Source organism: Chiloscyllium punctatum, chromosome 15, assembly GCF_047496795.1.
Source record: "Chiloscyllium punctatum isolate Juve2018m chromosome 15, sChiPun1.3, whole genome shotgun sequence".
NCBI lineage: Eukaryota > Metazoa > Chordata > Chondrichthyes > Orectolobiformes > Hemiscylliidae > Chiloscyllium > Chiloscyllium punctatum.
This window is the reverse complement of record NC_092753.1, coordinates 32,387,258-32,414,479: the sequence shown is the minus strand read 5'-3', so window position 1 is coordinate 32,414,479 and position 27,222 is coordinate 32,387,258. Positions and strand designations below refer to the sequence as shown.

The 27,222-nt window shown below is 39.3% G+C and overlaps 1 protein-coding gene across 6 annotated transcripts in view; it reads right to left on the bottom strand.

Annotated features, from left to right (window-relative positions):
* Nucleotides 1-27,222, bottom strand: part of cnksr2a (connector enhancer of kinase suppressor of Ras 2a) — a 496,755-nt gene that overhangs the window by 364,899 nt on the left and 104,634 nt on the right. For all 6 annotated transcript variants that reach the window (XM_072584887.1, XM_072584893.1, XM_072584891.1 and 3 more), the window contains exons 2-3: nt 13,226-13,389; nt 5,018-5,220 (exon numbers count right to left, since the gene is read on the bottom strand). In XM_072584887.1, the coding sequence (XP_072440988.1) occupies nt 5,018-5,220; nt 13,226-13,389 (367 nt within the window). The remainder of the gene's footprint in view (nt 1-5,017; nt 5,221-13,225; nt 13,390-27,222) is intronic.

Here is a 27,222-nt window from a genome sequence, read left to right as displayed (position 1 = left end):
TTATTGATCAACAACTGTAGTCATGAAAAATTGATTTCCTTGAAAGTGGAGTCGCAGATAGGTAGGATAGTGAAGAAATGTTTGGTATGCTTTCCTTTATTGGTCAGAACATTGAGTATAGAAGTTGTGAGGTCATGCTGCAGCTGCACAGGATATAGGTTAGACCACTTTTGGAATAATGTGTGCAATTCCAGTCTCCCTCCTATAGGAAGGATGTGAAACTTGAAAGGGTTCAGAAAGAATTTACAAGGATGTTGCCAGGTTTGGAGGGTTTGAACTTCAGGAAAAGGCTAAATAGCCTGGGGTTGTTTTCGGAGGCTGAGGGGTGACCTCATAGAGGTTTATAAAATCAAGAGGGGCATGGATAGGATAAATAGACAAGTCTTTTCCCTGGGATAGAGGAGTCCAGAACTAGAGGGCATAGATTTGGGGTGAAAGGGAAGCGATTTAAAATGGACCTAAGGGGCAATGTTTTCATGCAGAGGGTGGTGCGTGTATGGAATGAGCTGCCAAAATTACAACATTTAAAAGTCACCTGGATGGGTATATGAACAGAAAGGGTTTAGAGAGATGTAGGCCAAGTGCTGGCAAATGGGACTAGATTAACTAAGGATACCTGCTCAGCATGGACAAGTTGGACCAAAGGGTCTGTTTCCCTGCTGTACAGCTCTATGATCTACGACTTGTGAAGCATTTCATTACTACAGTGTTCTATACTTGTTTCTTTCTTTGTCTTTTGTGTCTCTCTCCAAAAGTATTTTTCAATCTTCATTTTATTTCATGTGCAATGATTAAGTGCGTAGGAGGACAATAGAGAAGGTAATCATAGGCTATACATGGTAATGTTGTGTTGTATATGTTTACTACATGCAAAACATACAGGAAGTCCCAAAAACAGGATGTCAGATGACTAGTAAGTCTTAAAATTACATAATTACCTTGCACAGAATGAGACTGGATGGCTATCTGTGTGACCTGCATTCCTTATAGAGTCTATAAGACTTCCAGAGAGGAAAATAACTGCTCCTTTGCATATATGCTTGAAATAACAATCTTTGCTTATTAGAGCCCTACAGGCATAAGAACGGCCTTTTCGCCACAACAAAAGTACATTTCTACACATAATGCTGGAGAAACTCAGCAGGTCTGGCAGCATCCGTGGAGAGAGAAACAGAGTTAACATTTCACGTCCACCACAACTTTTCTCCTGGAAGGACAAGAGCAGCAGCTAGCTGGGAACACCACCTTCTGCAAGTTCCCCTCTGTGCCACCCACCGTCTTGACTTGGAAATATATCATCGTTTCTTCATCATCACTGGGTCAAAAACCCGGATTTCTCTCTCTGACAGTATTGTGGGTCTACCTGCAGGAAATGGACCACTGTGGTTCAAGAAGGCAGCTCACCACCACCTTCTCAAAGGGGAATTAGAGATGGAAAACATTTTGTGGCAGCCACATTCCAAGAGTGATTTTAAAAAAAATGAGTTCCTTGCTTTCAGCATCTCAGGTGGTGTGGAGCTAGGCTTCAAATATGGCAGCAGTGCAGCAGCAATCACTTGTCGCACTCCTGCTGCACGGTTCCATGAGACAGGCAACATGGAGCCCAGCTATATCGTAAGTGAGGTGCAAAACTGAAGACTGAGTGAGAAAAGTCTCCGGGAGCTATGGTGGACTAGACAAAGTGTATCTGACTTGGCAAAATACTTCACCTGAAAAAGAGGAAAATGTCCGATCGTGGAACTTTATTTAATCTCAGCACGAGTCCTGAGGTCTGCCCGTGTTGAGTGCTGACTGAGATGGTATGGTAAATAGCCGGGCAAAGGAGCTCTATGGCTTGGAGTGGATGGGACTAGGGAGTGGATGGGACTAGGGAGTGGATGGGACTAGGGAGTGGTGAGCAGGAAGTGAAAGGGTGAGAGAAATGAAGACCGTTTTACCTTCAACTGTTTTTCGTGAAGTTTCAGACAGTTGTCAGAGCACTGAGCCAGATGGTTCCCTAAACCTGCATTCAAACTGGCAATCTCTGACTCACAGTAAATCCCAGCAAGCTGGAACAGCCCTCCCCCCACCTTCATCACTATTGTCTGCAGGTTCAATAGCAACAATTCAAACCTGGTTGGTCAAGTCATTATCATTCCATATCACTGATTTAGTTAGAACTTTAGTTGCCATCAGTGGTCAATTGCAAACAATAAATCAGTTAACTCATCTCTCAATTTTGTTGACATGATCTTATCCTGTCAATATTATTGTGCTTTCACTCTCAATAGAGAAATTAATGCCACTGAAGTTACTGATGGGAGCAATGGACAAAGTATTACCTGCATTAGCATTCTTTGAAGATTTATCCATGTCAAATGGCTCAATAAAAGCAGCTTAAACAAAACTACTGGCAAATATAGAATAAGGCTGAAAACCATTAACACAACATAAAATAATGTGTCTTGTAATTATAGCCCAATTTATGACTTTATAATTGTTAAAAATTTTCTCTCAAGCACAGTTAATCACAGGACAGAACCAATTTTACCATATCCACACTGCACTTTATCAACAAAACAAAATTTACTATTCTTTTATTAGATAAACTCATTTTAAGTAACAAATTTTTGTTTTAGCGTCAACAGCTTATGCAAGTATTATCTATAGATATGCATGCATATTTCTGAAGGGGGCATCTCTAGTTTGTAAAAATTGGCAATAGAGAAAGCATACAGCTATCTAACAAATAAAGAGCTTGTATTTATATAGCATGTTTCAAATTTGCACAGCCAAGCCATTAACATTGCGAATAACAATTACTATCTCCACAGGGTTTTGCAGCCAAAAGGTCACTGAGTATTACTGTTGTGGCCAAGGTAATTGATCTGCAAGCCTGCTTTTAGAAGCAAAAAAAATCATCCAAATAATAATGTCTAGGTCTGATACTCTGAGGTGCATTTTTCCAGTCCCATTGTTGGAAAATAAGGTCTGAAAACCCATACACAATAACAACTCTGCATTTTACCAGATGGCTGGGAATTGTCTAATCGCTACCACTAGGTGGTGCAAAGTGCACGCATGCGCCAAGAAGTCAAGTGAAATATCAACCTGACACTTTTATTATGACAGAGTAAGTAGGAGTTCGACAAATGATAACTTCAAATCAAATTCAGCATCTACAGTACTTGGCTGTTGACTTGAAATGATCTTGATCTTTTCTTGCATGTTCAGATTGATTCGGAAGTGTGATGGTATTGAGAAGTGTCTTTGGTTTCAGGTTTTATGTCTCCAATTTTTCATTTTTTGGCTGTTTTCTTCACAAATTGATTCCTCTCTGTTGCGTTCTTATTATCACTTCATTGTCACTTCCCCATCAGTTGTCTTCCCAGCAATTATGGTCCTTTCTCTATTTTCCTCATAATACTGAACGTGATCTGGAACCAAGGCTTTCCCACGGTCAGCAAAAGCTTTCTTTACTGCAGTTGGGGACATCCCTTGCTAAACCTGCCACAATCCTGCTTCACAGCTTACAAAGAGCTGTGAACACTGAGAATCACTGGCAGGTATGTGGACAGGTGGCCATCTTTGCATGCTCAGTGGATGGTGGCCATCTTTGCTGATCATCTAGTCATTCATTGCATTTACTCCAGGTAACATCAAGGCAGCCATCTGAACAGGCCACCACCCACTCAGCATGGGTCAGTGGCTACCAGTGACTCTTGAAATTCACAGCCTAATCTCAATAAGAATTCAAATTTAATTTGAAATTCATACTTGCTGAATCCCTACTTTCTCTGTCATAATAAAGGCACCTGGCAGGTATTTCACTTGACCTCTTTGCACATGCATTTACATTGCGCCCCCCAGTAGTAATGCTTATACAATTCACAGCTTACCAGATATTGCTGGTTCACTCTCCTTCTGAGTTCTGGACTTAGACTGTGGTAACTGCTGCTGGACTTTGAGCTTATACAAATGTTCTCTGAACCTTCATGAAAGTTTGAATTTGTTCATGCTCCTTTCTTTTCTGTCAAAGTCCTGCAAATGTCGGATTTCCTTTTCTTCATATTCACCTTTTACGTTCTACAATTACAGTGTTTCTAACTGAAAGATGTACAAGAATGATCATCCATAGTATCTGCACCATTGAGATCTATTCGACAGGACAACATATCAATAATAGAAACCCTACAGCATGGAATCAGGCCATTTGGCCCATTGATTCAGCACCAACCCTCTGAAGAGCATTCCAGATCGACACACATACCCTGTTCCTATAGCCCTGCATTTCCCATGGCTAATCCACCAAACCTACATTTCTGAACACTATGGGCAATTTAGCATGGCCAACTCACCTAACCTGCACATCTTTGGACTGAGGGAGGAAACCAGAGCACCTGGAGAAAACCCATGCAAACACGGGAAGTATGTGCAAACTCCAAACAGACAATTACCTGAAGGGAAATAACTCCCCCCCCACCACCACCCTCAGAGTTCCTGGCACTGTGTTAACCATCCGTATTTTCATGTTTAAAAAGTATGCTGACAGAATACAAAATCAATGTTGGGCGTAACTGTCTGCTGGAGGTCTAGTGGTGGAACAACAGACAGGAAAAACCTAGGTTCAATAAAACTAATTAAGCAACATTAATAAAATCCACTCTGATAAAGCAGTTTTAAACAAATTGTTCAGCTGATTATTCATGATTTAAATCACTAAACATTTCAATTATTCCTGATATATGTTCCAGATTGATAGTAATTTTAGGAATGTTATTTATTTATTTATTTATTGAAACTCAATTTTTAACCTATTTTTATTGAAATTTATCCTCGAGTCAATACATACCAACAAAGCCACTGAATTAAATGTACCGTTTGACCCAAAAGGGCATGTAGAATTTGTAATAGGGATGATTGGAAATTTAATTACCAAGGTAAACAAGAGTTCCATTGATTCGAACCAACTAATAACCTTACACATATTTACAGTCTTTCACTCAGAGTGTACAAATGACTACATTCTGAGAACTACCTGTCCAGCCATGCCAGGAGGCTTTTAGCAGCGCCTATGAGATCCACCACTGACGTCAGGAAATCATTTGGCAATCTTCTTGAAGTCCTTCCATCATAGTGCCCACTCCTCCTCCGGCCGGTTATGAAGTTCTGAAGATTTTTAGCAGAGGCGTTCAGTTTGTGCGATAGCGTTTTGAGGTTCTCAGTTTCAAGTCCATAGTTCTGAAAAAGACGCAAAGGTCAAATAATTCTGTGTAAGTCTGAAAATCCGTGATGGTATTGACTGATCCTTGCAAACACATCTCACAATCAGACATGGTATTGCTTAAGCATTGTCTTCTACCCTCCCACCTTCAAACACAGCACTGCAACCAATATCCAAAACAAGAAGATAATTGAGAATTTACAAATTGACTTTTCTTGAGCAGGTACTATGTATGAAATATGCTTATAAAGCACAGCCCCAATACATTTTTTCTTGTAACAATGTGCACTTTTAAGATTTGTTGTTTATTTCTTTAAAAAAAGTTGTATAAACATAATTTAGACTTCACTGAAGAGAGTCAGCTATTAGCAAAAATGTGCTGAAAAGCAAAAATCAAAGCAGAAAATGCTGGGAAAACTCAGCAGGTCTGGCAGAAGCAGTGAAGAGAGAAACAAAGATAGCATTCAAGTCTGATAAGCCTCTGATCTGTTACCTGAACTTTGATGACTTCACCAAGAGCTGTTGATGTGGTACAGAGTGTCTTAATTTCTCTGGTCCCCACACCCACTTCAACCTGTCTCACTGTGAACTTGAAGAGATATATCGAACTCAAAACGCTGGGCTAGATCTGACCATATTTTGACTGTGCCATTTTTGATGAGTTTCACAGAGGATTTCTCTCTATGAGACCAAGTGAGTTTTCTCACACTGCTATCCCAAACTCGCTTTCCCACCCCCATGGCATCCACTGGTAGTCTGATTCGCCCACTCACTCTAACCAGAGGTATGTATCATAGCCGGACAGCTAGGTAATCCTGGTTCTGGCGCCATGCTAAATTGCCCATAGTGTCCAGGCTAGGGATACAGCGGGGATTGGATCTGTGTGGATGCTCTTTGGAGGTCAGTGCAGACTCAAAGGGCCAAATGGCCTCTTTCTGCCCTGGAGGGATTTTGTAATTTGATGTCAAAACATTGTACTCAGTACTCTCATCAAACTACGAATTCAGAACATCCTGCTGAGATCATTGTGACTTTTTAAATTCATCTAAGCATTTGAAATATCAGAAGGGAGTAAGTTAATTTATTGGCTAAGTGTAAGTTAAGCAGGCTTTTAGAGGGATTCTTGCTATGAGGCCAACTGTGCCATTTGTTACCATATCTCACCAAATGCACCACATTAACTAACAACCCTACCCACATGGCATCTCTGACATCCGATTCTATTCCTATTTTACCATGTGCCATTTCTAGAATAATACAGTCATAGAGTCATTCAGCACATCAAAGGCCTTTTGGCCCACCACATCTATACTGACCAACAAATACCAAACTACAGTAATCCCATTTACCTTATTTGGTCCATGGTCTGCTAGGTCCTGCCATTTTAAGTACTTATCCAGATGCTTCTTAGATGCTGTGGGAGTACCTGCCTCTCAGGCAGCATGTTCCATATTTCTACCACACGCTGGATGAAAGAATTCTATCGCATAACTCCTCTAAACCATGTACTCCTCACCTTAAGGTTATGCCCTCTGGTCTTAGACATGAGAAAAGTATTCTCACGATCTACTTTACCTCTGCCTCCCATAATTCTGCACACTTCAATCAGATGCCCCATCAGCCTCCTCTGCTGAAGTAAAACAAACCCAGTCTATCCAGCCTCTTCTCATCCCAGGCAATAACCTGGTGAATTGTCTTTGCACCCTCTCCACTGTAATCATGTCCTTCCGATAACGTGGCGACTAGAACTGCACACAGTATTCCACCTGTAGCCTAACCAAAGCTTTATATAGTTGCAACAAGACTTCCTTGTTCCTATATTATATGCCTTGGCTAATGAAGGCAAGCATTCATATGCCTTCTTCACCATTCCGTCTACCTCTGCTGACTCCTTCACGGATCTAAGGATTTGTACATCAAAGTTCCTTTGTTCCTCAGTTCTCCCTAGCAACCGACCATTCATTGTGTATGTCCTTTCCTTACTATACCTCCCAAAATGCATCTCCTTGCACTTACTGGATTAAATTCCATTGTTTTGCCCAATACACCAGCTGCTCAATATCAGACTGCAGCCTGAGACAAGCTCCTTACTAGCAACAAAATCATAAATGTTCATTTGTTCTGTTAACTTAAATCTTCTACATTCAAGTTGTCAATCTACATAAGAAAGAGGAAGGGTCCCAACACCAATACCCAGGGTACCACTGGTCACAGGTTTCCAATCACAAAACAACTCTCCACCATTCCCATTTGCCTCCAGTTTTCCAACTTGTATTGGGTCTCATAGGCTCTTAACTTTTGGACAAGTCTTCCATGCCTGACTTTATAAAATGCCTTACTGAAGCCCACGTAAACCACATCAACTGCGTTACCCTGCTAAATACAAATATATTTAGCTACATCTGCTCTTCAAGAGAGTTTACACCTACATCATCAATTTGTGACTCTCATACTAGGGTTTGAAACCCATGCAACAGCTAAAATGAAGCTTGTCTGAACTAAGAAATAAGTTAAAATGAGTTCAGGGTCCCTTCATGTGTGATGCATGCCTCACCCATTCCACAAAAAAGAAATGGATCCTAATAAACGGTCAGAAATTGCGGCAGATTTTCCAACTTTTCCCTACCATTTTAAAAGGTCTCTACAAAAATTCTGGCCATTTTGATGCAAAGCTTCCATCAAACACAAGGATAATATGTAACTGTGGATATGGATAATGTACATTAGAACAGAAATAAGTTCTCACTTCCTCTGAATGATAAATCAACAAATGTAAATGGACATTTATTGAGCTACTGAGAAAATATTGATTTGTGCAATTCCATGTTAAAATAATTTAAGTATGTTTACATGTAAGGTACAGTGACAAATGATCAGGTAAGCTTTGTACCATTACTGTCATTTTCTTATAAGAGACCGAAGAACAGCAAAATATTCTAATTTCCTCCTTCTACTTATACGTAAATGGACTCTTCACATTTTTTAATAAAAAATGTTTCTGTGGCTACAATAAACTTTCTATTTAATGAAGACCTTGCATACAAATAAACAGATCCCACAGAAACAGCTCCAATCTGCTGCAGTTACAATTAGTTTGAGGAACGTTAGCCAGGGATGAAAGTGCAATCCATAATCATGCTTTTTTTTTAACTACTGAGGGCTGGGACTCATATATCTTGAGTAGATAATTTACATCTAGAGCAGCTTGCAGCCCAGTGCCAGCCGGTGACCCTTCACCTCTGGGTCAGTTTCTTGTTGGTTTAAGTCCAACATTGGGATCTAATCTCATAATCCAGTCATACTGCGGTACTGTCAGCAAACTGTGCTGTTGGGTTCTATATTAAATCAGAGCATTCGGGTGTGATATTAAGTTAATGCAAAGTACCTGTGTTACTTCTCAGATATGGCAGACTATCACCTGGTGTCCCAGCATTGCTTCAACAGGTGCACCCAAAAATAAACAGGCCAGATGGTCGCTCATCTCACTGTTTCGCCATATTACTGACATAGCTTGCTGCCACTTTGCAAAATAGCATTCCCAAAGCAATTCAATACAAAGTGTTTTGAAGCGCTTAGAGGAACATATTCAAAAAAGTACAGTAAATTTTACCTTTTATATTCAAGGAGGAAAGGGAAATAAATTGAAAATCGCAGAAGGTCCTTCATTAATTACAAAAAAAGGGAATCCTACAACTGTGAATATGGGACAGTTGGAATTGCTCACTCATATCAGCTGTGTGAAGAACACTGGTTATCGCATAGCTTAAGTCACAATTTCACATTTGAAAATGATTCCGATGCAGGAGACAATTCTCAAAATCATAATTCACCAAAGTGTAAAAAGTACTTCTGTTCATTTGCTTGACTGCTTCAAAAATGCCGATTTTATATCAAGGGTCTCACCAAGATATATCCAGTGCCTCTGCTAGGCATGAAGCTGTCATTAACGTTCACATTTCCATTGAGACTATTGAATACTCTTGATCCACATTTATTTGAAAAGACCACATTCTGTTTTCATATTCTATCTTTCTGGATTGACTGAAGAGACCATCTAAACAGGCTTTGATAAATAAATGAACAGGATTTGCTGATGAATCCAGACAACATTAATTCAATTAAAATTGAAAGGTTTAAAGTTCATAAAGGATGAATAATTTCTACCTTTTCCATTTAATAAGCCAAGCAAGGGGATTGCCTGGCCATTATTGAGTTGCCTGATTTTTATTTCTATCATCTCTCAACTACAAAGAACTCAGAAAAACCCAACTGCTCACAATGATGAGATATCAGAGATTTTTACACTTGAGCAGTACAACCTTTCAACCCTCCATCCACATACATACCTTGGGAAGTTCTAAAGGGTTACATTACCACACCTAACTTATTTGGGAATGGCATTAACTTCTTTCTGGAGCCTGCAATGAGTAGTTGGGGAATGGGATCATAGCTGATCTGTGACCAGGAAAATTCTGGATGATATTTGCTCATTTTTCCTCGCTTCGACTGTGGAACAGTGAGGATATATTATGAGGAATGCTCCACATGTGAAAACAGTGCCAATAGCCACAGAACTCTTTTTTTTAACATTTCTGATATATTTCTGAAAGTGAAATCAGCTGCAACTAGGCATAGAAGTATAAACTGAAGTATTTAGACTAACTGTGCTGTCAAAGGCTCTAACACAAAGTTCAGAGGACTGTGGATATTATGTAAGTTTGTTTCAACCAGAGAAAATATTGAAGGATATAATTCAAGCCGTCAAAATACTTCGGGGAATCGATGAACTAATTGAATTAGAACATAAGCACAGAATTTATTTATAAGTGATGAGCAGGACCGAGATTAAAGAAAACAGATGGACAGACAGAATGGAATCTGAGTGACAAAAGTTGAAGTGGAAATTAATTCTCTCAAAATGTAATTGGGGGGCAATAGGTCAGAATTAAATAAAAAAATATGCAAAAAAGACAAGTGTTAAGGCACTTCTTCTGATTTCTAAGGAGATAAAACAGCTTTTATATGAGGTTTTCACTCAGGAATTAAAATGACATTGACATGCCAATTTGTCTGCTTTTTTTCATATTATTACAAGTTGAGTATCGAGACTACACTCTAACTTTGTAACTTATTAATCATAATACATACAAGAAATTTAAAATTGATTTTTCAGGATTGTTGTTTAATTTAGCGGTGATAGAATTCTGCCAATCAGGTCTTTGCCTTTTTATTTGGTGTGCATTACATATTTTTTGTCCTTTCTACACCATAATTCTCAGGCAGTTACCAGGACAACTCTTAAGATTGAGATAATTGTGTTGCTTCACTGTTGCTGCAAGTACACGGAATGGTTGCAGTTTAAAACATGACCAGGTGGCTCATTGAAATCTTGTCTTTTCTTCTGCAACAGCAATTCAGCTAATCCCCAGATTTACCTTGCAGCCCTCCAATTTTTATCTCTTCAGGTGATTATCTCATTCCCTTTAGAAAATGTAACTGAATTTGCCTCCGCCACACTGTACAGAAAACAGTGCATTCTCCAGAATTGGGTACAATACTCCAGCTAAAGCCAAATCAGTATTTTATCAAGATTCACCAACTTTCCTAGTTTTGAACTTCATCGTCTTACATATTTGTGAACTGCTTGTTTGATATGTAGCATCGATGAGCAGAAAATTCCTCGAATTAAACATCAGGAAGAAGGAAGTCATCATCTTCATTTCCCATTCCAATGTTCCCTATTGGCTCCATCAATCTCCCTGCTAAATCTGAGATTAAGCCAGTTTCCTCACAATATTGGTGGAACATTTGAATCATAGACCAGTTTCTCAATTCATATCTATGCTGTCATTAAGACTGTCTACTTCTACCCTATACCCTCCCACAACTTGTCCCTATTGCAACACACGTACTCCTGAAAACCCCATCCATTATTACTTCTAAACTCAACTATTCTAACACACTTATGTCTGGTTTCTCATATTTTACGCTGCACCCAAAGATCTACTCTCGTATTTTAACTCACATCAAGTCCCATTCCCATCACCCCTGAGTTCTCACTGATTTACACTGGCTCTTGGTCAAGCAATGCCTTTGATTGTAAAATTCACAACTTTATTTTCAATTCATCTGTGATCTCCTCCAGCTCTACAACTCTTTGAGATAAATGCAATCCTCTGGTCTCTTGTGCCCTCCCAATTTTAATTGCTCCCACCACTGAGCTTTCCCTGAGCTCTCAAATTCCCTCCCAACACCTTCCCATTTTTCTTTTTTGTTTAAGAAATGTATTAACACCTAGCTTTTGACCTGACCTTTGCTTATGAGACACAAGTGACACGTAGCTCCATAATGCTCCTATGAAGCAACTTGAAAGGCTTCATTGCAGGAAAAGTGCAATCGGCAATATATAAGCACGTATAGTCATTGACATTGTTTTCAAATACATGCCTGAATAATTTCTGAGCTCTGACACCTTTTGTTCCTGAGATCCAATTGCCTGCACATTGTTTCTGGAGATAAGTATCAACAGGCTGCTTCCAGGTGCCAGTCCAAGAACCACAGATGGGCTCCCAAGATTGCTGGTAGTTGGACCCCACTGAGAGGAGTGGGCTCTGCCAATGCAGGCAGGAAATCACAGGCCTGCCTGCAATGGAAGAGTCCTCGGCAGACTTCAAAACTGGGCACAAAATAAAGTGTGACCAGATCTTTCAGGCCATCACTTTGGCGACGATGTTCCTCCGCATGAAGTCTCACAGTCGCAAATGTGGTGATCTGGCATCAGTGGCTGGTAGGAACCAGCTTGGGAACATTAGACTTTGTTCTGCTTCCGACAGAACACCTCCTGAAATGTGCCAGACTTAGCTTCAGCAGGGGAACCATCCACCACAAGTAAGATTTCAGCAACATGTCCAAATTGTTCCTAGACGTTAATCTGCTGATATTTATCTGTCTGCCACTCCCAGGTAAGTGGCAAAGTCGTTCAGATTCTGCTTTCTGACGAGATTGTGCAGAGGTGGGAACAAATCCAGAGTATGTCATCCTACCTCCAAAAGCTGATTTGATGCAGCTAATAAGATTCCACTCTCTGGCTCTGTACCTAAAGCTCCAAATCCTGTGTGTTCCTATTGACCATATTCTCAAACTGCCTTGCTAGCTTCAACAATCTGTACGCCAATACCCAGCCTTTCCCATGGTCTCTCTGTTCCTACACCATAGGATGTTACTTCTCCATTCTTGCTTCCAAAGTATCACTTCACACTCCTCTACATTAAGTTTCATCTGCCGTCAGTCTGCTCATTCTACTGGCCCATTTATGTCCTCTTTAAGTCTATCACTTTCCTCCTCACAATTCACAACACATCTAAGTATTGTATTTGCAAAATTTGAAATGTTATTTTTGCAGAGAGTAACTCTAATAATAATAACTGTGGAAAAGACCACACGTGAATTATAGAACAACATAAGTTAATCAATGGAGTGTTGAAAAACATGTTTAAATACTTGCTTTTTTTTCTGCTAAAACTTGTAAATATTGTTAGCAAAACAACCTAGTTAATACATTACATTCCCTACAGGCCTCCATACAGAATGTATTTATGATAAAGAAGACAAACTGACTGTGAAATATGAAAGATGTTAAATTCCCAGTTCTATAGTACTGAAAAACTTAGCATTATAAACCGATGCTTCATCCTGAACTCGATCAGCAGAGCCTAAACAGGGCTGGGGATCAGGGAAGGAAGAGAAATGGCTGCTGACTTCAACTGTTAAGCTTTCTGACTCATGCTGTGCTGCCTGTTGCCATATGTTACAAAAAAGTCATTGAATGCGACAGCTCAGGAGACCAGACAATTCATTTGGGCTTTCTGAAAGATTTATCCAATTAGTACCTCTCCTTCATTCATTCATCATAGCCCTGCAAAATTTCCTTCTTCAATTATGAACTGTCTTTTCTGAAAAGGTACTAGTTTGAAACACGTTTCTTAAAAGTTCTGATATAGAAAAGGCAGAGATTGTATTCACCAAAGCACACAGCAGGTCCACTGCCTCCAAGATCAGTTCCTGATGGCCAATACGAGTGACCCCAAGCTCCTCCAGTTCCTGATGAGTGATTCGCAGAAGTTGATCTCCACTGATTTTTTCCCTCTCAAAGTTCTTAATGTACTGTTGCAGGCAGTCATCAAGGCCTAATGGTAATGAGCAGAAAACAAAATTAAACTTCCGTAAAGTACAAATTTCAGTACACAGCACATCCCATTGGAGCTGCACTGCTGTTGCATATTAGTTATGTGGAATCAATTTCGAGTTATGTGTGACAGCAAATAAAACATGCAAATGTTTAATTTCCCTTCAGTATTTCTGTAGTCCACAGCGACAAGATTTTAATCTGCTGAACTGCAGTAATCTAATGCTTTGTAAACCATAAATTCAGCTGCTATATAACAGATACTGTATAAGTTATAAAATATACATTTCAAACCAAAGCTAAAAGTATCAAGTAAATCTGTCAACCCTTCATTTGAGATGCCAGCTGTACTTTAATGGTAGCACCTTGGCTTCTTGTAAATTGGACCATAAAACCATTAAGTATAACAGCAGAATTAGGCCATTCAGCCCAATGAGCCTGCTCCACCATCTGATCTTTTTCTCAATCCCATTCTCCTGTGTTCTCCCCATAACCTCGATCCTTTTAATAATCAAGGACCTATTTATCTCTGTCTTATATACAATTAAACACTTTGGAAATCAACTCATTCACTCATTGATAATCAACGATTGATTCCCACAGTGATCAGTCCTTTCACAAGCTCTTTTCAATATTAAAACCAGCTATAAAAGCTCATTCAAACTTAATATTGAAGTGAATTGATGCTTAACACCATTGTATATTTATGTGTTTATTTAGTTTTCAGTAAATTACAGATCCGGTATGTTTGAAAATATTCCACATCATTTCTCATCTATTAAAATCAGCCACATTATTCAAATTTAACAGAAAATGCAATTTCTAATGACATACATTGAGCTACTGATGAAGCTTGTCAGTGACTTCAGGAGATGGAGTGGAGGGCACACCCCTGTCTGCATCAACGGTGCTGAGGTGCAGGTCTTCTAAGTACCTTGGAGTGATGATCATCAACAATCTGTCCTGGTCCACCCAGGTCGACACAATGTCTCTACTTCCTCAGGAGGCTAAGGAAATTTGGCATGTCCACAAGGACGGTTACCAATTTTTATTGATGCACCGTAGCATCCCACCTGGATGCATCACAAGAAACTACAGAGGGTTGTGAACACAGTCCGGTCTATTGCGCGAAACCAGCCTCTCATCCATTGACTCTGTCTACACTTCCTGCTGCATCAGGAAAGCAACCAACATCAAGGATCCCTTCCAACCCAGTTAAACTCTCTTCCACCTGCTTCCATCAGACAGAAGAATACAGGCATGCACAGATTCAAGAACAGCATCTTCCCTGCTGTTACCAGACTTTTTAACAGATGTCTCAAATGTTAAATCTGATCTCTCTCTCTGCACCTTCTCTGTGGCTGTAACACTGTGTTCTGCACTGTTCTGCTACCCTGATGCACTTTGTACAGTATGATCTGTCTACATAGCACACTAAACAACACTTTTCATTGTATCTTGGTACTTGTGACAAGAATAATTTAAATTCAAACTCAAGGAAATTTAATTCAAACACAAAAAAATCTCAAATGGGTATCAAAGACATATAACTTGATATCCTTTTTTTCTAGGTAACAAATGAGCTATTAGGAAAGTTATCAAAAATTTAGTCCAAGTAAAAGCATTTAAGGAGACCATAATAGCAATCGGGAGTGTTTATAGAGAGAATTCAGCTGCTCGAGAGATGCGCACAGTGGTGGTGTAAGTATGAAAAACTGACAATTCCTTTGATTTTGAAGCAAAGAACCTGTTTTATCTTCAGAAAGCAGAAAATCCACTTCACTGATATCCACCTTCAATCACTTTTCCCATTTCTTACTCTTATTACTTAAATGGAAAATAGAATCATGCACATTTTTAAAAAAAATCTTCATAGCTGAATATAAAATATTTTACTTTATCTAAGTTGGTCATGCAATGCTGTTACTTCTAATCTTTCATATACGACAACCTGTAATGATTAGCTGCATGACTGGAGTTGAATGTATCCTCAGAAAAAGCTAGCTACCACAGAGTTCCACATGTGAAAAATATTGCTTCTGAGACAGGCTTTTGTTGCCTACTTTAAGTTAGATTGATGTTTCGAGGAAGGATCTGTGAATTCTAGTATCTTAAAGCCTAATGTCAGTGACAGTGAGAACGACTCCTGAAGCACTTTAGAGGAGTCTCCAAATAAGCACTTGAATTCAGTACCATTGGTAGCAATCAGCTCAGTGTTGGAGTGAGGATGTAATACCTTGTGGAATTCTATAACAGGATGGCTAAAATTGTGAATGCGAGTGATTAAATAAATATGGTTTATCTGGTTTTTCTAAGCTTGGCAGTAAGTTCCTCATGAGGCTAATAAGGAGGTTTCAAACTTACATGGTGCTTTACAAATTGTCTAGACAGACTGACAAGAAGCCTGAGGACAGAATACTGATGGGAATGACCACTGAAAAATGCTCTGCCCAAGACAAAGTAGAGAGTAGTGTTCCAATGGTATCCAGTCTACATCATTTACAATATTGAATTGCCATACAACATGAAGTCACAGACTTATTAAATCTACAGATGGCAGAGTTTTGTGGTGGAGGAATAAGTAGAAGTGAGGATGACGACCTTTCAAAAAACCTGAACTAATTATCTGGTTGGTTCAGAGACAGCAGATGTATTTTACTGTTTATATACACATAGATAAAGCACAAAGGAGCAGAGAACAGTAAATGTGTAGGACACAAAAGCATTTGTCTCTCCTGTCAGAAAAACAAAGAAAAGGATTTGGAGTGATCACTCATGCTTGGAATGCATCTGGTCAGAAGGCAGGTTATTAATAAGACAATTTAGGATACTGGTGTTGGTCATACTGATATTCAGACATATGGTAAGGCCAAATTTGAAGTGAACAAGCAGTCCAGATTGTTAGATGTCAGAGTGAATACCAGTACATTTGAAATAATTCTCAGATGAGTGATCAGTACAAGTTCATACTGAGTGACTTAATTAATTTTCACCAAAAGACAAACAGGATGATAGATTCAGCCTTCAAAAAAATCATTGAGGGAGAAGTGCATTTACATTTTGCTTGGATAACACATAGAAAAAGGATGAATAATCCATAGGTCTCAATTACTAATATGCAAACGGTCCTTTTCCTCAGTTGAACATATGTAAGGACTTATCTTTTATTTTTGTGCTTTTTTGTCAACCTATGGACTGAAATGAAAGAGTGGTTTTGAAACCAGTATTTTGAAATGATTTGTCAGCAAGTAACATGACACTCGTGCCAAGCGTTAGAAACGGCTAAAGCAAAGAACATACTAACTTGCAAAGAGTCAAATTATTTATAATAAATAGTCATTCTTGTTAAGTACAGAAACTTGGGCCTCCAAATCAGGTAAATTTTGTGTTCTTACTTAAAAATCTTTAACTTTTGGGAAAAATTCTGGAATAGCAGGACTTGATTTCCAGTGGGTTACCCCAGTAAGGTGTGGCATAAAACTGTGGAGCAAATTTCCAGGGAAGGGAACTGATTAAGCCTGACTTTCTGCTTTGAAAGTTTTGCTGTAGCTACACACTTGAGAAGCAGGATTGAAGGTTATACTGACAATGCATAAAAATAGGGATTCTCTCCCATTCACAAGATGTCAGGAAAGGAAGTTACTGTTTCCTAATTCAAAACATGATAACAAATAAGCCCATGATGGGATCAATCACAAATGTGGCCATTGTATCCACTATGGTCACTAACCTCATTTCAGCTGGTGATCTCTCCCTCTGTGCCTCCAAACTCATTGTCTTCCAACTCTGCACAGCTCACTCACTTCTCACACCTTCCCAAAATCCCCAAACAGGATTCCACACAAATCCACATTTATCATTTACTCTTTACCCCCTGCCCCCATCCTATCTGCTGCATTAAAAAAAACAGCCTTTTCTTGGCTACCATTAGTTCTAAGGAAAGGTCATTGGACCCAAACGTTAACTCTGATTTCTCTCCATAGATTCTGCCAGACCTGCTGAGCTTTTCCAGCAATTTCTGTTTTTGCTTGTGTTAATCACACAGGGATTTGATGGAATAAACTGGGTTGACTGAGTGACTTTAGCTTACTCTGTTTTTTTTGTGTGTATGATAAGTATACTAAAGTATTATGTGTAATATTGCCAGAAGGTTTAATATCAAACAATTTGGTCTTACTTTGCCCAGACCTCTATGGTTCATGCATATTACTTCTTCCACTTTTATTTTCTTCTTCTCCATCTCTCCACAACATAAATATTGATCTTTCACTATCTTCCAGTACTGGTTACAATCAGGATTTTTCAAAGTCAAAAGATGCTCCATTATCTTCAATTTCAATTGAACAATTGGAGCATTAAAACCAACATTCATCAAATGCTTGAAATTATTTTGTTGCCATCTCAATAACAATGAGGGGTAATGAGGTTAGTTTGATATCAAAATTCTGATTTTTCATTTTTAATTACCACCTGCCTAACATTCCAACTTTGTTTTTGCAGTTAAAGATCCTATTGTCAACTGGCAGTTGAGTGCAATTTTTCTGAAGGCATTTCTGCTGAAAACCACACCACAGTAATGTTTGAAACTCATTCCTGATGGAGCTTTTTACAGCTCCATCCATACTATGCCAACCAACATACTTTAAAGATCACAATAATTAGCAGGATGTGGGGAATGGGGCGAGAATGGACTGTGGGATGAATATACAACAATCTTGAAACATTAACAGATTTACGAAAAAGGGAAGGAACTGAGTCCACAAATAAATTTCTAAAGTTGTTATGTTTACTTTGTGCTTCTGAAGTGGTTTCCAAATATAACAAACAAAACATTTTTCAATCTTACCTCACTTTTCTCCACTGACCACAGTAAAGGTTTGGATATTAACAAATATCTACAAATTGAATTTTAGACTAGAATTTATGAGTCAACTCGACTGGCTACTTCAGATTTTCATAAGTTCAGATGCCCTCAGACACTGGTAGATATTATTAAAATCACTTGTTTAAATTCAATTCTTCTCAAATGAGAGCTTGTCAATGAAAAATATGTTCATAGAATCAAAGAATGTTCACAACAGAGCAAGAAACCATTCAGACTAACATATCCATGTTGGCTCTCTGATTGAGCAAATCAACTAGATCTACTCTCCTGCCATTTTCCTATGACCAGACAATTACTTTTTATTCACTTAATTATCTAATTAACATTAAAAGCCATAGTTGAATCAACCTCCATCACAATCTCAGGCAGACATTTCAGATCTTAATCATTTGTGATGTAAAAAGAAACATATTTTCTCATATTGTGTTTGGTTTCTTAAACTGATATCCTCTGCTTTTCTGCATCTTCTGCAAATGTGAAGAGGTTCCCCACACTTCCTCTGTCCATACCCCAAATGGTTTGGGCAGCACAATGGCTTGGTGGTTAGCCACACAGCACCAGGGACCCGGGTTTGGTTCTGGCCTCAGGTGACTATCTGTGTGGAGTTTGCAGGTTCTCCTCATGTCTGCATGGGTTTTCTCCCACAATCCAAAAATGTGCAGTTTAGATGGATAGACCATGCTAAATCGCCAATAGTGTGTAGGGTAGGTGGATTAACCATGGGAAATGTCAAAGGATAGGATGGGGGGAGACTCTGGGTGGAATGCTCTTTGGAGAGTTGGTGTGGACTTGTTGGACTGAAAGGCCTGTTTTCACACTGTAGGGATTCTATGAACAGTTCTATTCCACAAATATTTGCATTTGTATGTTAACGCATTCCAAAGCACTTACATGCAATGAATTTCTTGAGGTGCAGCAGCTGCAAAAGATCCCAACACAGAACGGTTTAACTGTAACCTCACAGAAGACATGTTTAGGGTGATGGATCTTTTATATATAGAACCATGCCAGGTTTCATTAAACAAATAACTAGTTGCTCACTTATGCCTGTTGCCTTGTGCCAATTTAAATACTGTGCAGTCTGGATATTTAATTATTTCCATGTTCTAAGCTCAATGGAGTGGTGAAGATTATTGTGAATAAAGATGAATTCTTCTAATTCTGCTCTTGTGTGAGTCCAAATCAGCCGCTTTGCAACATAAATATGGAAGGCATTATTACTAAGTGACTTAATGATTCCATGATGGAATTAATGAAATTAAAAACCAAAAGTCGCCTCAGGAAATCTTAAGAGAAGCCCAGGTTAAAATAAAATCTTTGAGGTCTGCCTGAAAACTATACGTGTCACTAAAGACTCTCATCCCTGAATCTATTTTCACAAAAAGCAGCCTTCAAATCTTTCCTAAAGTGTGATGTCCTGAATTAGAGACTAGAATTAGAATTAATTAGAGTCAATTAGAACCAGAAGGTCAAACCTGCTGCTCATCACGATTTATGAAGTATCTTTCAGTTGAATTTATACAATGAGGTTTCTGAGAATAAAAGAGAACCAGGCATATTAAAAAATTCCATTATCATTTTTAATATACCACAATCTCCCCGAGCTGTGTTGAGCCCCATGGTTACTGCAGTGGCTGCTGGACGGCTTTGTGATGGTTGATAGCCGTGGCAGTGAGGATGTCAAGCTGGTTTATTGGATGAACTCTTGGGATGGAGGCAGAAACTACCAGAGCGAGATCTGACAAGTGGAATGAAGGTGAGGGAGCCTCAGGGAGAAGCTGTGATGACATGAAGCACTGTCAATGTTGCTCCTTATAGGCTGATGGTAAAGCTGCTAAAGACTCTAGCAAGGAAACGATAAAAGTAGGCCTCCCACTGCAAGGCGCAAAGCTGCATTCCCGGTTAGTTAGATTCGTCAGTGCTTCACGTCCCAAGGTTGGGTGTGACACTGGTGGTTTTAGGATGCAGGCAATCATTAGTATCTAATGCACAATGCTGGAGTCATAGGAGGTGCATTCAAAAACTTGAAAGTAAAGGACATTACTCCTTGTCACTTGCAACTTGATCCTTCACAAGTTCCTAATTGGTAAAAAATAACAAATGTTTCAGCATGGGGAAGCTTCCTATTTTCTTGGTTCATTATGTCTGAATTCCCCAACCCTTTTGTCTGAATGTTGAACTCTCAATGGTTTTGTTTCATATGTTTGGAACGTTCCATATGTTCAACACCAGTGCCAGTGCAGTATCAGTATCCTGCATTCAGATAAATTATTCTCTGCGGTATCATTAGCATTTACTAATATCGAAAAACCAATGTAATCACTGGAAGCAGTGATCGCTGTTGCAAATGCTTCAGTGACTAATTCAGTACTTATTGCATGAGGTGACAGTCCAACGTGTACTAAATCCAAGTATAAATAAATTGCTCACTAGTCATATTAAACTCAAGTTTAAATTCTTCTACTCCACACTTCTTAATTCTTTTCTTCTCCAGATCAAGTCACCCTTAATTCCCGTTGTCATCGGCAGTTTTCTGTCTTGTAAGATGATGGTTTGAACATGAGCAGTCAGCTCTATGACATTGCCTTGCATGGCTAAGGAAACCCATTCTGCAGCGGCAGTCCCTGCTGCATTTGCTGGAGAGGTAGACAGCAGGCTGAGCAAGTGTATAATTTTCTGGGCTCTGTTTTCTCTGGGCTCTCTTCTAAGCCAGCTGAGTATTCCATTTCTGCTTGTCATCACTAAAAAAAACCAGAATTATTTCCCACATCCACCTGTTGTTTGTTTTGTTCCCCTGACTGCAGCCCAAACTCCTTTGGTCTCTATCATTAACACAGTAATTGAATAATAAGATACTTGTACATATATATTGCTATCTCATGTCAATACATCTCAAGAGATCCTCACAACAGGAAGCATTTTAGTAGTTCAGTGAAGTACCAACAGAAGAAAATAATGCTACTGCTCTGCTTTGAATCCATTACAGTGTGCACAAGTGCTTGAGGGAAGCCAGCAGCTAACACATTATTGCATTGCATTGGTTGAATGGGTGTTTAAACGATTAGAGATAAAGTTTGGACACATGTTACATATATTCAAATTAGGAGCAGGAATTGGCTATTCGACCCCTGGAACATCTTCCATTATTCAATAATATTATGACTGATTAAATTGTAGCCTCAATTGCACATTCACATCTACCCCCCAAAAACCTTTGACTCCCTTGTTAGTCAGGAATTTATCTACCTCTGCCAACATGCTGTGAAACAATGTTGACTGAGCTTGGAGAAACAGGTAAGCAAGAGTATTTAATATTGACAGTTAATATAATTCGTGTCACCAGGAAATGTGTTGTTTACATTGGCTGTTATTTGAAAGCAACTGTAGGACTGACAAGTTAGCAAGTCCTAAAATATATTGAAGAATGAACAATATATTTGTACAAGTGCAGTTTTCAGCATTGGAAAAGAAATAGTTGCAATGGGAGGAGAAAATGGAGTGATTAAAGAGAACTCAGAAGTAATAGAATAGTTCTGAAACAGCTCTCAGAGAGAAAGGGTGAAGTCACAAGAAAATATTCTTGCAGTTCAGTTTGAAAAACAAGCTGGAATGGACAAAAGAAACACTTGTTGAGGAAAGAGTACCCAATCTGTCACACAATGTGCCTGGGAGTTTGATCATTAATTAATCAGATTCTCAGTCAGAAAAATGCAGAGAGCTTGAGTTGACAGAAAGACTCAATGACTAATGGACACCAATGCCATGACAGATTCATAATATCATTGGGAGAAAAGATCAAACTTCACTTGTTTTTAAGCACAACACTGCCATTTTTAAAATTAGAACATAGAACATAGAACATAGAACAATACAGCACAGAACAGGCCCTTCGGCCCACGATGTTGTGCCGAACTTCTATCCTAGATTAAGCACCCATCCATGTACCTATCCAAATGCCGCTTAAAGGTCGCCAATGAATCTGACTCTACCACTCCCTCGGGCAGCGCATTCCATGCCCCCACCACTCTCTGGGTAAAGAACCCACCCCTGACATCTCCCCTAAACCTTCCACCCTTCACCTTAAATTTATGTCCCCTTGTAACACTCTGTTGTACCCGGGGAAAAAGTTTCTGACTGTCTACTCTATCTATTCCTCTGATCATCTTATAAACCTCTATCAAGTCACCCCTCATCCTTCGCCGTTCCAACGAGAAAAGGCCGAGAATTCTCAACCTATCCTCGTACGACCTACTCTCCATTCCAGGCAACATTCTGGTAAATCTTCTCTGCACCCTCTCCAAAGCTTCCACATCTTTCCAATTAACCCCTGCTTTATTGACATGACTGGCTGGGCCAGAAGTCATTGTCCATCCTGAATTCTCCTGCAAAAGGTGGTGCTGGTATGCTGCCTTTGTGCATAGCTGCAGTCCTTGAGGTGTAGGATAAACCACAGTGGTGTTAGGGAAAGAATTCCAGGATTTTGAAACAGCATCGTTGAAGTGTCAGTGGTATAACATAGGTTGCACACGTGTCAGGACACATTAGCTAACATAAACATTATTTACACTCTTATTAATGAACAGACATCATCAACTTCTAAGATTAGACTAGGTCACCACATCTGTGATCATAGTTGTCACCTGTCTCCTCAGCTTCTGCAAAATGTCAGAGTGATGCATGCAAGAGAAACTGACAATGATTTTATTTTGACCTGCTTCTGTTCGCTATCTACCCATCAATGCATGACTGAAAGCTAAACTGAATTTGTCAGGAAATTGGAGGCATAAACTTGCAACTTGCCTTTCAAGCTGTGAAGCACTATGAAAGTGCTGAAGTACCAAGTCAAAATACAAACGTATTTTTTAATTTTAAATAGATAGGTTGCAAAAAGACTGGGCAATACAATGAGTTAGTGAGCACAAGGTCTTGTCTCCACTGTGTGAACCTGGCCCAAGCTTCTGAATTGTAAAATGGAAGTGAAATCAATGTGGGTCCAGTTTCTGTTGCACCGAGTCTCATTTATTTCTCAATTCATGGGATGTGGCCCTCACTGACAAAGTCACCATTTTTTGTCTATCTCTAATTGTCCTTGAGAAGCTAACAGTGGGCTGCCTTCTTCACTGTTGTAATCTGTGATATAAGTACTCCCAAAATGTAACCAAGACAAGAATTCCTGATTTTTCCCCATCAGTGAAGGACAAATGATACATTTCTATGTCAAGATAATGTGTGACTTGGAGGGGAGGTTGGAGTTATTGTTGTTCCCATGCACCTGCTGACCTGGTCCATCCAGGTGATAGAGGTTAGGGGGGTGCAGGTCCTGTCCATAAAACCTTGCTATGTGCTGCAGTGCATCCTTAATAAACTATACACACTGCAATCATCGTGTATCAGTGCTGGGAAGAGTGATTGTTTAAGGTGGTGCACAGGGTTCCAATCAAACAAGATAGTGTCAAGCTCATGGAGTATTTCTGGAGATGCACTCATCCAGGTAAGTCAAAATATTTCACATTCTTGACTCAGGCCTTGTTGGAACAGGATTTTTTTTAAAATCGAAAGAACTGCGGATGTTGGAAATCAGAAAGAGGAAGAGAAATTGCTGGAAAAACTCAGAAGGTCTGGCAGCATCTGTGGAGAGAAATCAGAGTTAATGTTTCAGGTCCAGGGACCTTTCTTCAAAAGGGTCTGATCTGAAGAGGGGTCACTGGACCCGAAACATTAACTCTGATTTCTCTCCACAGATACTGCCAGACCTGTTTGGTTTTTCCAGCAATTTCTGTTTTTGTTTCTTGTAGAACAGGTTTTGGGGAGTCAGAAGGTGGGTTAGAACCTAGGGGGAAAAAAACAGCATTTAAACTGTTGTTGTAGCCACAATATTAATATAGTTGATATGGTTAAGTTTCTGGTCAATAACAATGTCTTTAAATGTTGGAAACAGTTATTTCACGTATGTGATTTGAACATTTCTTGCCAATAGTCAGCTTGAATCCGAATGTTATCCAGGTCTTGATGCATGTGGGCATGCATTTTCATCATCTGAGGAGTCGTGAATGGACATGAAAGCTGTGCAACCACAAGCAAACATCCCCACATCTGAACTGGTGATAGAAAGAAGACCATGGATAAAACACTGAAATTGACAAGACACGGCCCTGAAACTATGTTCCTGGGACAAAGGTGATTCATCTCCAACAACTAGGTATGAGTCCAGCCTAGACAAGAGTTTTCTCTCCCATAACACTGACTTCTATTTTACTACATCATCTTGATGCAACACTTAGTCAAATGCTGCCTCAATGTCAAATGTGGTCATTCTCACCTTTGGAATCTAACTGCTTTTGTAAATGCTTTGGCCAAGACTGTAATTGCACCAGAGTTCTGGACTGGAACCAAACTAAGCATGGGATGAAACTACCCAAACCTGGCATTAAATTAACTATCTTACTCAGATAGGCCATACTGACTGCAAGAAATGGAAACATCATAATAGCATAATGAGAATGCTTTCCTGAAACTGAGACTAGCATGCAGTCTGGTCACCACGCAGAAGGAGATTTATTCAGAGCAATCTATATTATGGCTGACAAAGGACTGATTGATGGGAGGAAGCTTTCCATTTCCTTTTGCAAACAATCCTTAAATAAAAATGGCAATATCATTTGAAAAGGAAGTAATGTATTAACTAGATTGAATAATCAATTTTTTGGTATCCTGAAAAGCATGCCTTAATTCTGAATCCTTCCTTTAGGAATGGGGATAGATGATGTAGACCATGCACATAAAGAGCTTATTCTTACTGGGACTTTCCTTCTTCACCCGCCCAGTCAAAAGGAAGAGAAAACTAATGCAGGTTTGCCAATTAGCTGCAGCACCAGCTGTAATCATTTCTCCAGATTTTATTTGAGAATACACGAATAGCGATGCTCAAAATTTATAAACAGAAACAACCCTATGGTATAACCCAATAGAAACTGCATTTACAGGGAAAAACTGGTGAAGTCCAAATTGTCCTGCCTTATTTTGGAATTGAACGAAATAACAATTCTTTTAAACTATGCTGCATGTTGATGAAAATCCGCTGATGTCTTATTCAATTTATTGAAGCTCCATTTCAACATGTGCTGTGAGCTCCAAGACTTTTCAATTCACTTTACAGTGAATTTGTTCCTGTTCATCATGTATTTTTCCATTAACTTCACTTGCTCAAGCTTAAACAATTCATTTGTTTGACCTCATGCTAAAAATGGCCATGTATTTCTTTTCATTTGCCTCCAGTAACAGCATCTATTGACTGTAAGTGTTCATCTAGTTCTGTTTCAAACATTTACTCTAATTTATAAATCAGATGCATAAAGACAAATGAAGAATTTTAAAAAAAATATTAAGTATACCTACCATGGAGAGGTTACTGTCTATCCTTGAAGGGTAATACCATTCCTGTACAATGGAAACATGTCAACTATAAGTAGCTCAAGAGAAACCATTTGCTAACACTAAGGATACTTAGATTTTGTGTCTGGTCAAGTATAGGACATCATGTTCTTATTTTGCTTGAATGCCCAAGAGCTGCATCACAGAAGCCAATGTCATTATGATCCAAAGCTAATCTGCATTAAATCTCTCTGAAACATCACTAAGAATTCAGAAACTAACCCACGGCCTGAGGGGATGCTACTAAAGGATCATGGCTAATAAAAAATATTATGCTTTTGAAGAATGAGAAAAAAATAGCAAGTAATCTTAATTTCTTCATCCTTAATACATCCCTTTATTGTTATTGATGGATATTTGAGTCTTCAGCACAGAAAAAGGCCATTCAGCCCAACAGGTTTATGTCAGTGTTTACGTTCCAAACTTGCTCCACCCATCTTCAGTTAACCCTCTTTCTTTCATTCATTCGTGGGATGTGGGTGTCTCCGGCCAGGCCAGTATTTATTGCCAGTCTCCAGTTGCCCTTGAGAGGGTGGTGGTCAGCTGCCTTCTTAAACCACTGTCGACCATGTGCTGAAGGTTGACCCACAATGTCATTAGGGATGGAATTCCAGGATTTTGACCCAGTGACTGTGAGGGAATGGTGATATATTTCCGAGTCAGGGTGGTGAGTGGCTTGGAGGAGAACTTGCAGACAGTGGTGTTCCCATGTATCTGCTACCCTTGTCCTTCTCGGCTGAAGTGGTTGTGGGTTTGGAAGGCCCCGTCTGAGGATCTTTGAAGAATTCCTACAGTGCGCCTTGTAGTTAGTACACACTGCTCCTACTGAGTGTCTGTGGTGGAGAGGTGGAATTTTGTGGATACACTCTTCTTCCTTGTTCCCTTGTGTCCTTATCTGACATTGTCTTAAATGCATCAATGCTGTTCCCCTCAGCCACTCTAATGGGAGCATGTTCATCATGTTTCTCACATTTGAGTACAAACATTTCCCCTAAATGGTCTGTTAAATTTATCAGTGATTACCTGACATTTATGGTCTTTCATTTTGATCTCCCCGACAATGTTTTCTCCACATTTACTCAATTTTAAACAAGCCTTGCTGGGCTTCAAAACTAATGTCGGAGAGCTGCAAAATACGCAGCAGTTTAATGCTGACCACATTAAACAAACAACCTTGTGGCTTTGAGAGATAATGGAAGCAGTTGTCTGACAGTCAAGTTTACATTTTTCTCCTGATTATTCTAAAGCACTCACAATCATAGAAAAAATACTGGTTAAAAAAAATCAAAGAATTTTATCAGTACATACAAAGAACAAGAGAAAAACTAAGGAAAGATGAGAGCCTGTTAGGGATCAACAAGCTGTGTGATGAATTAACAGGCAGATTATTTTTAAAATTACACTGCAATCTTCCAGGAGAATGTGCACATATTTCTAACTCAGAAACTCAGGGTGAGCTCCGGGAAGAACTGGCCAAGGGGAAATGCTTGCTCCCTTGTTTCCTTTTGCCTTGAGGAA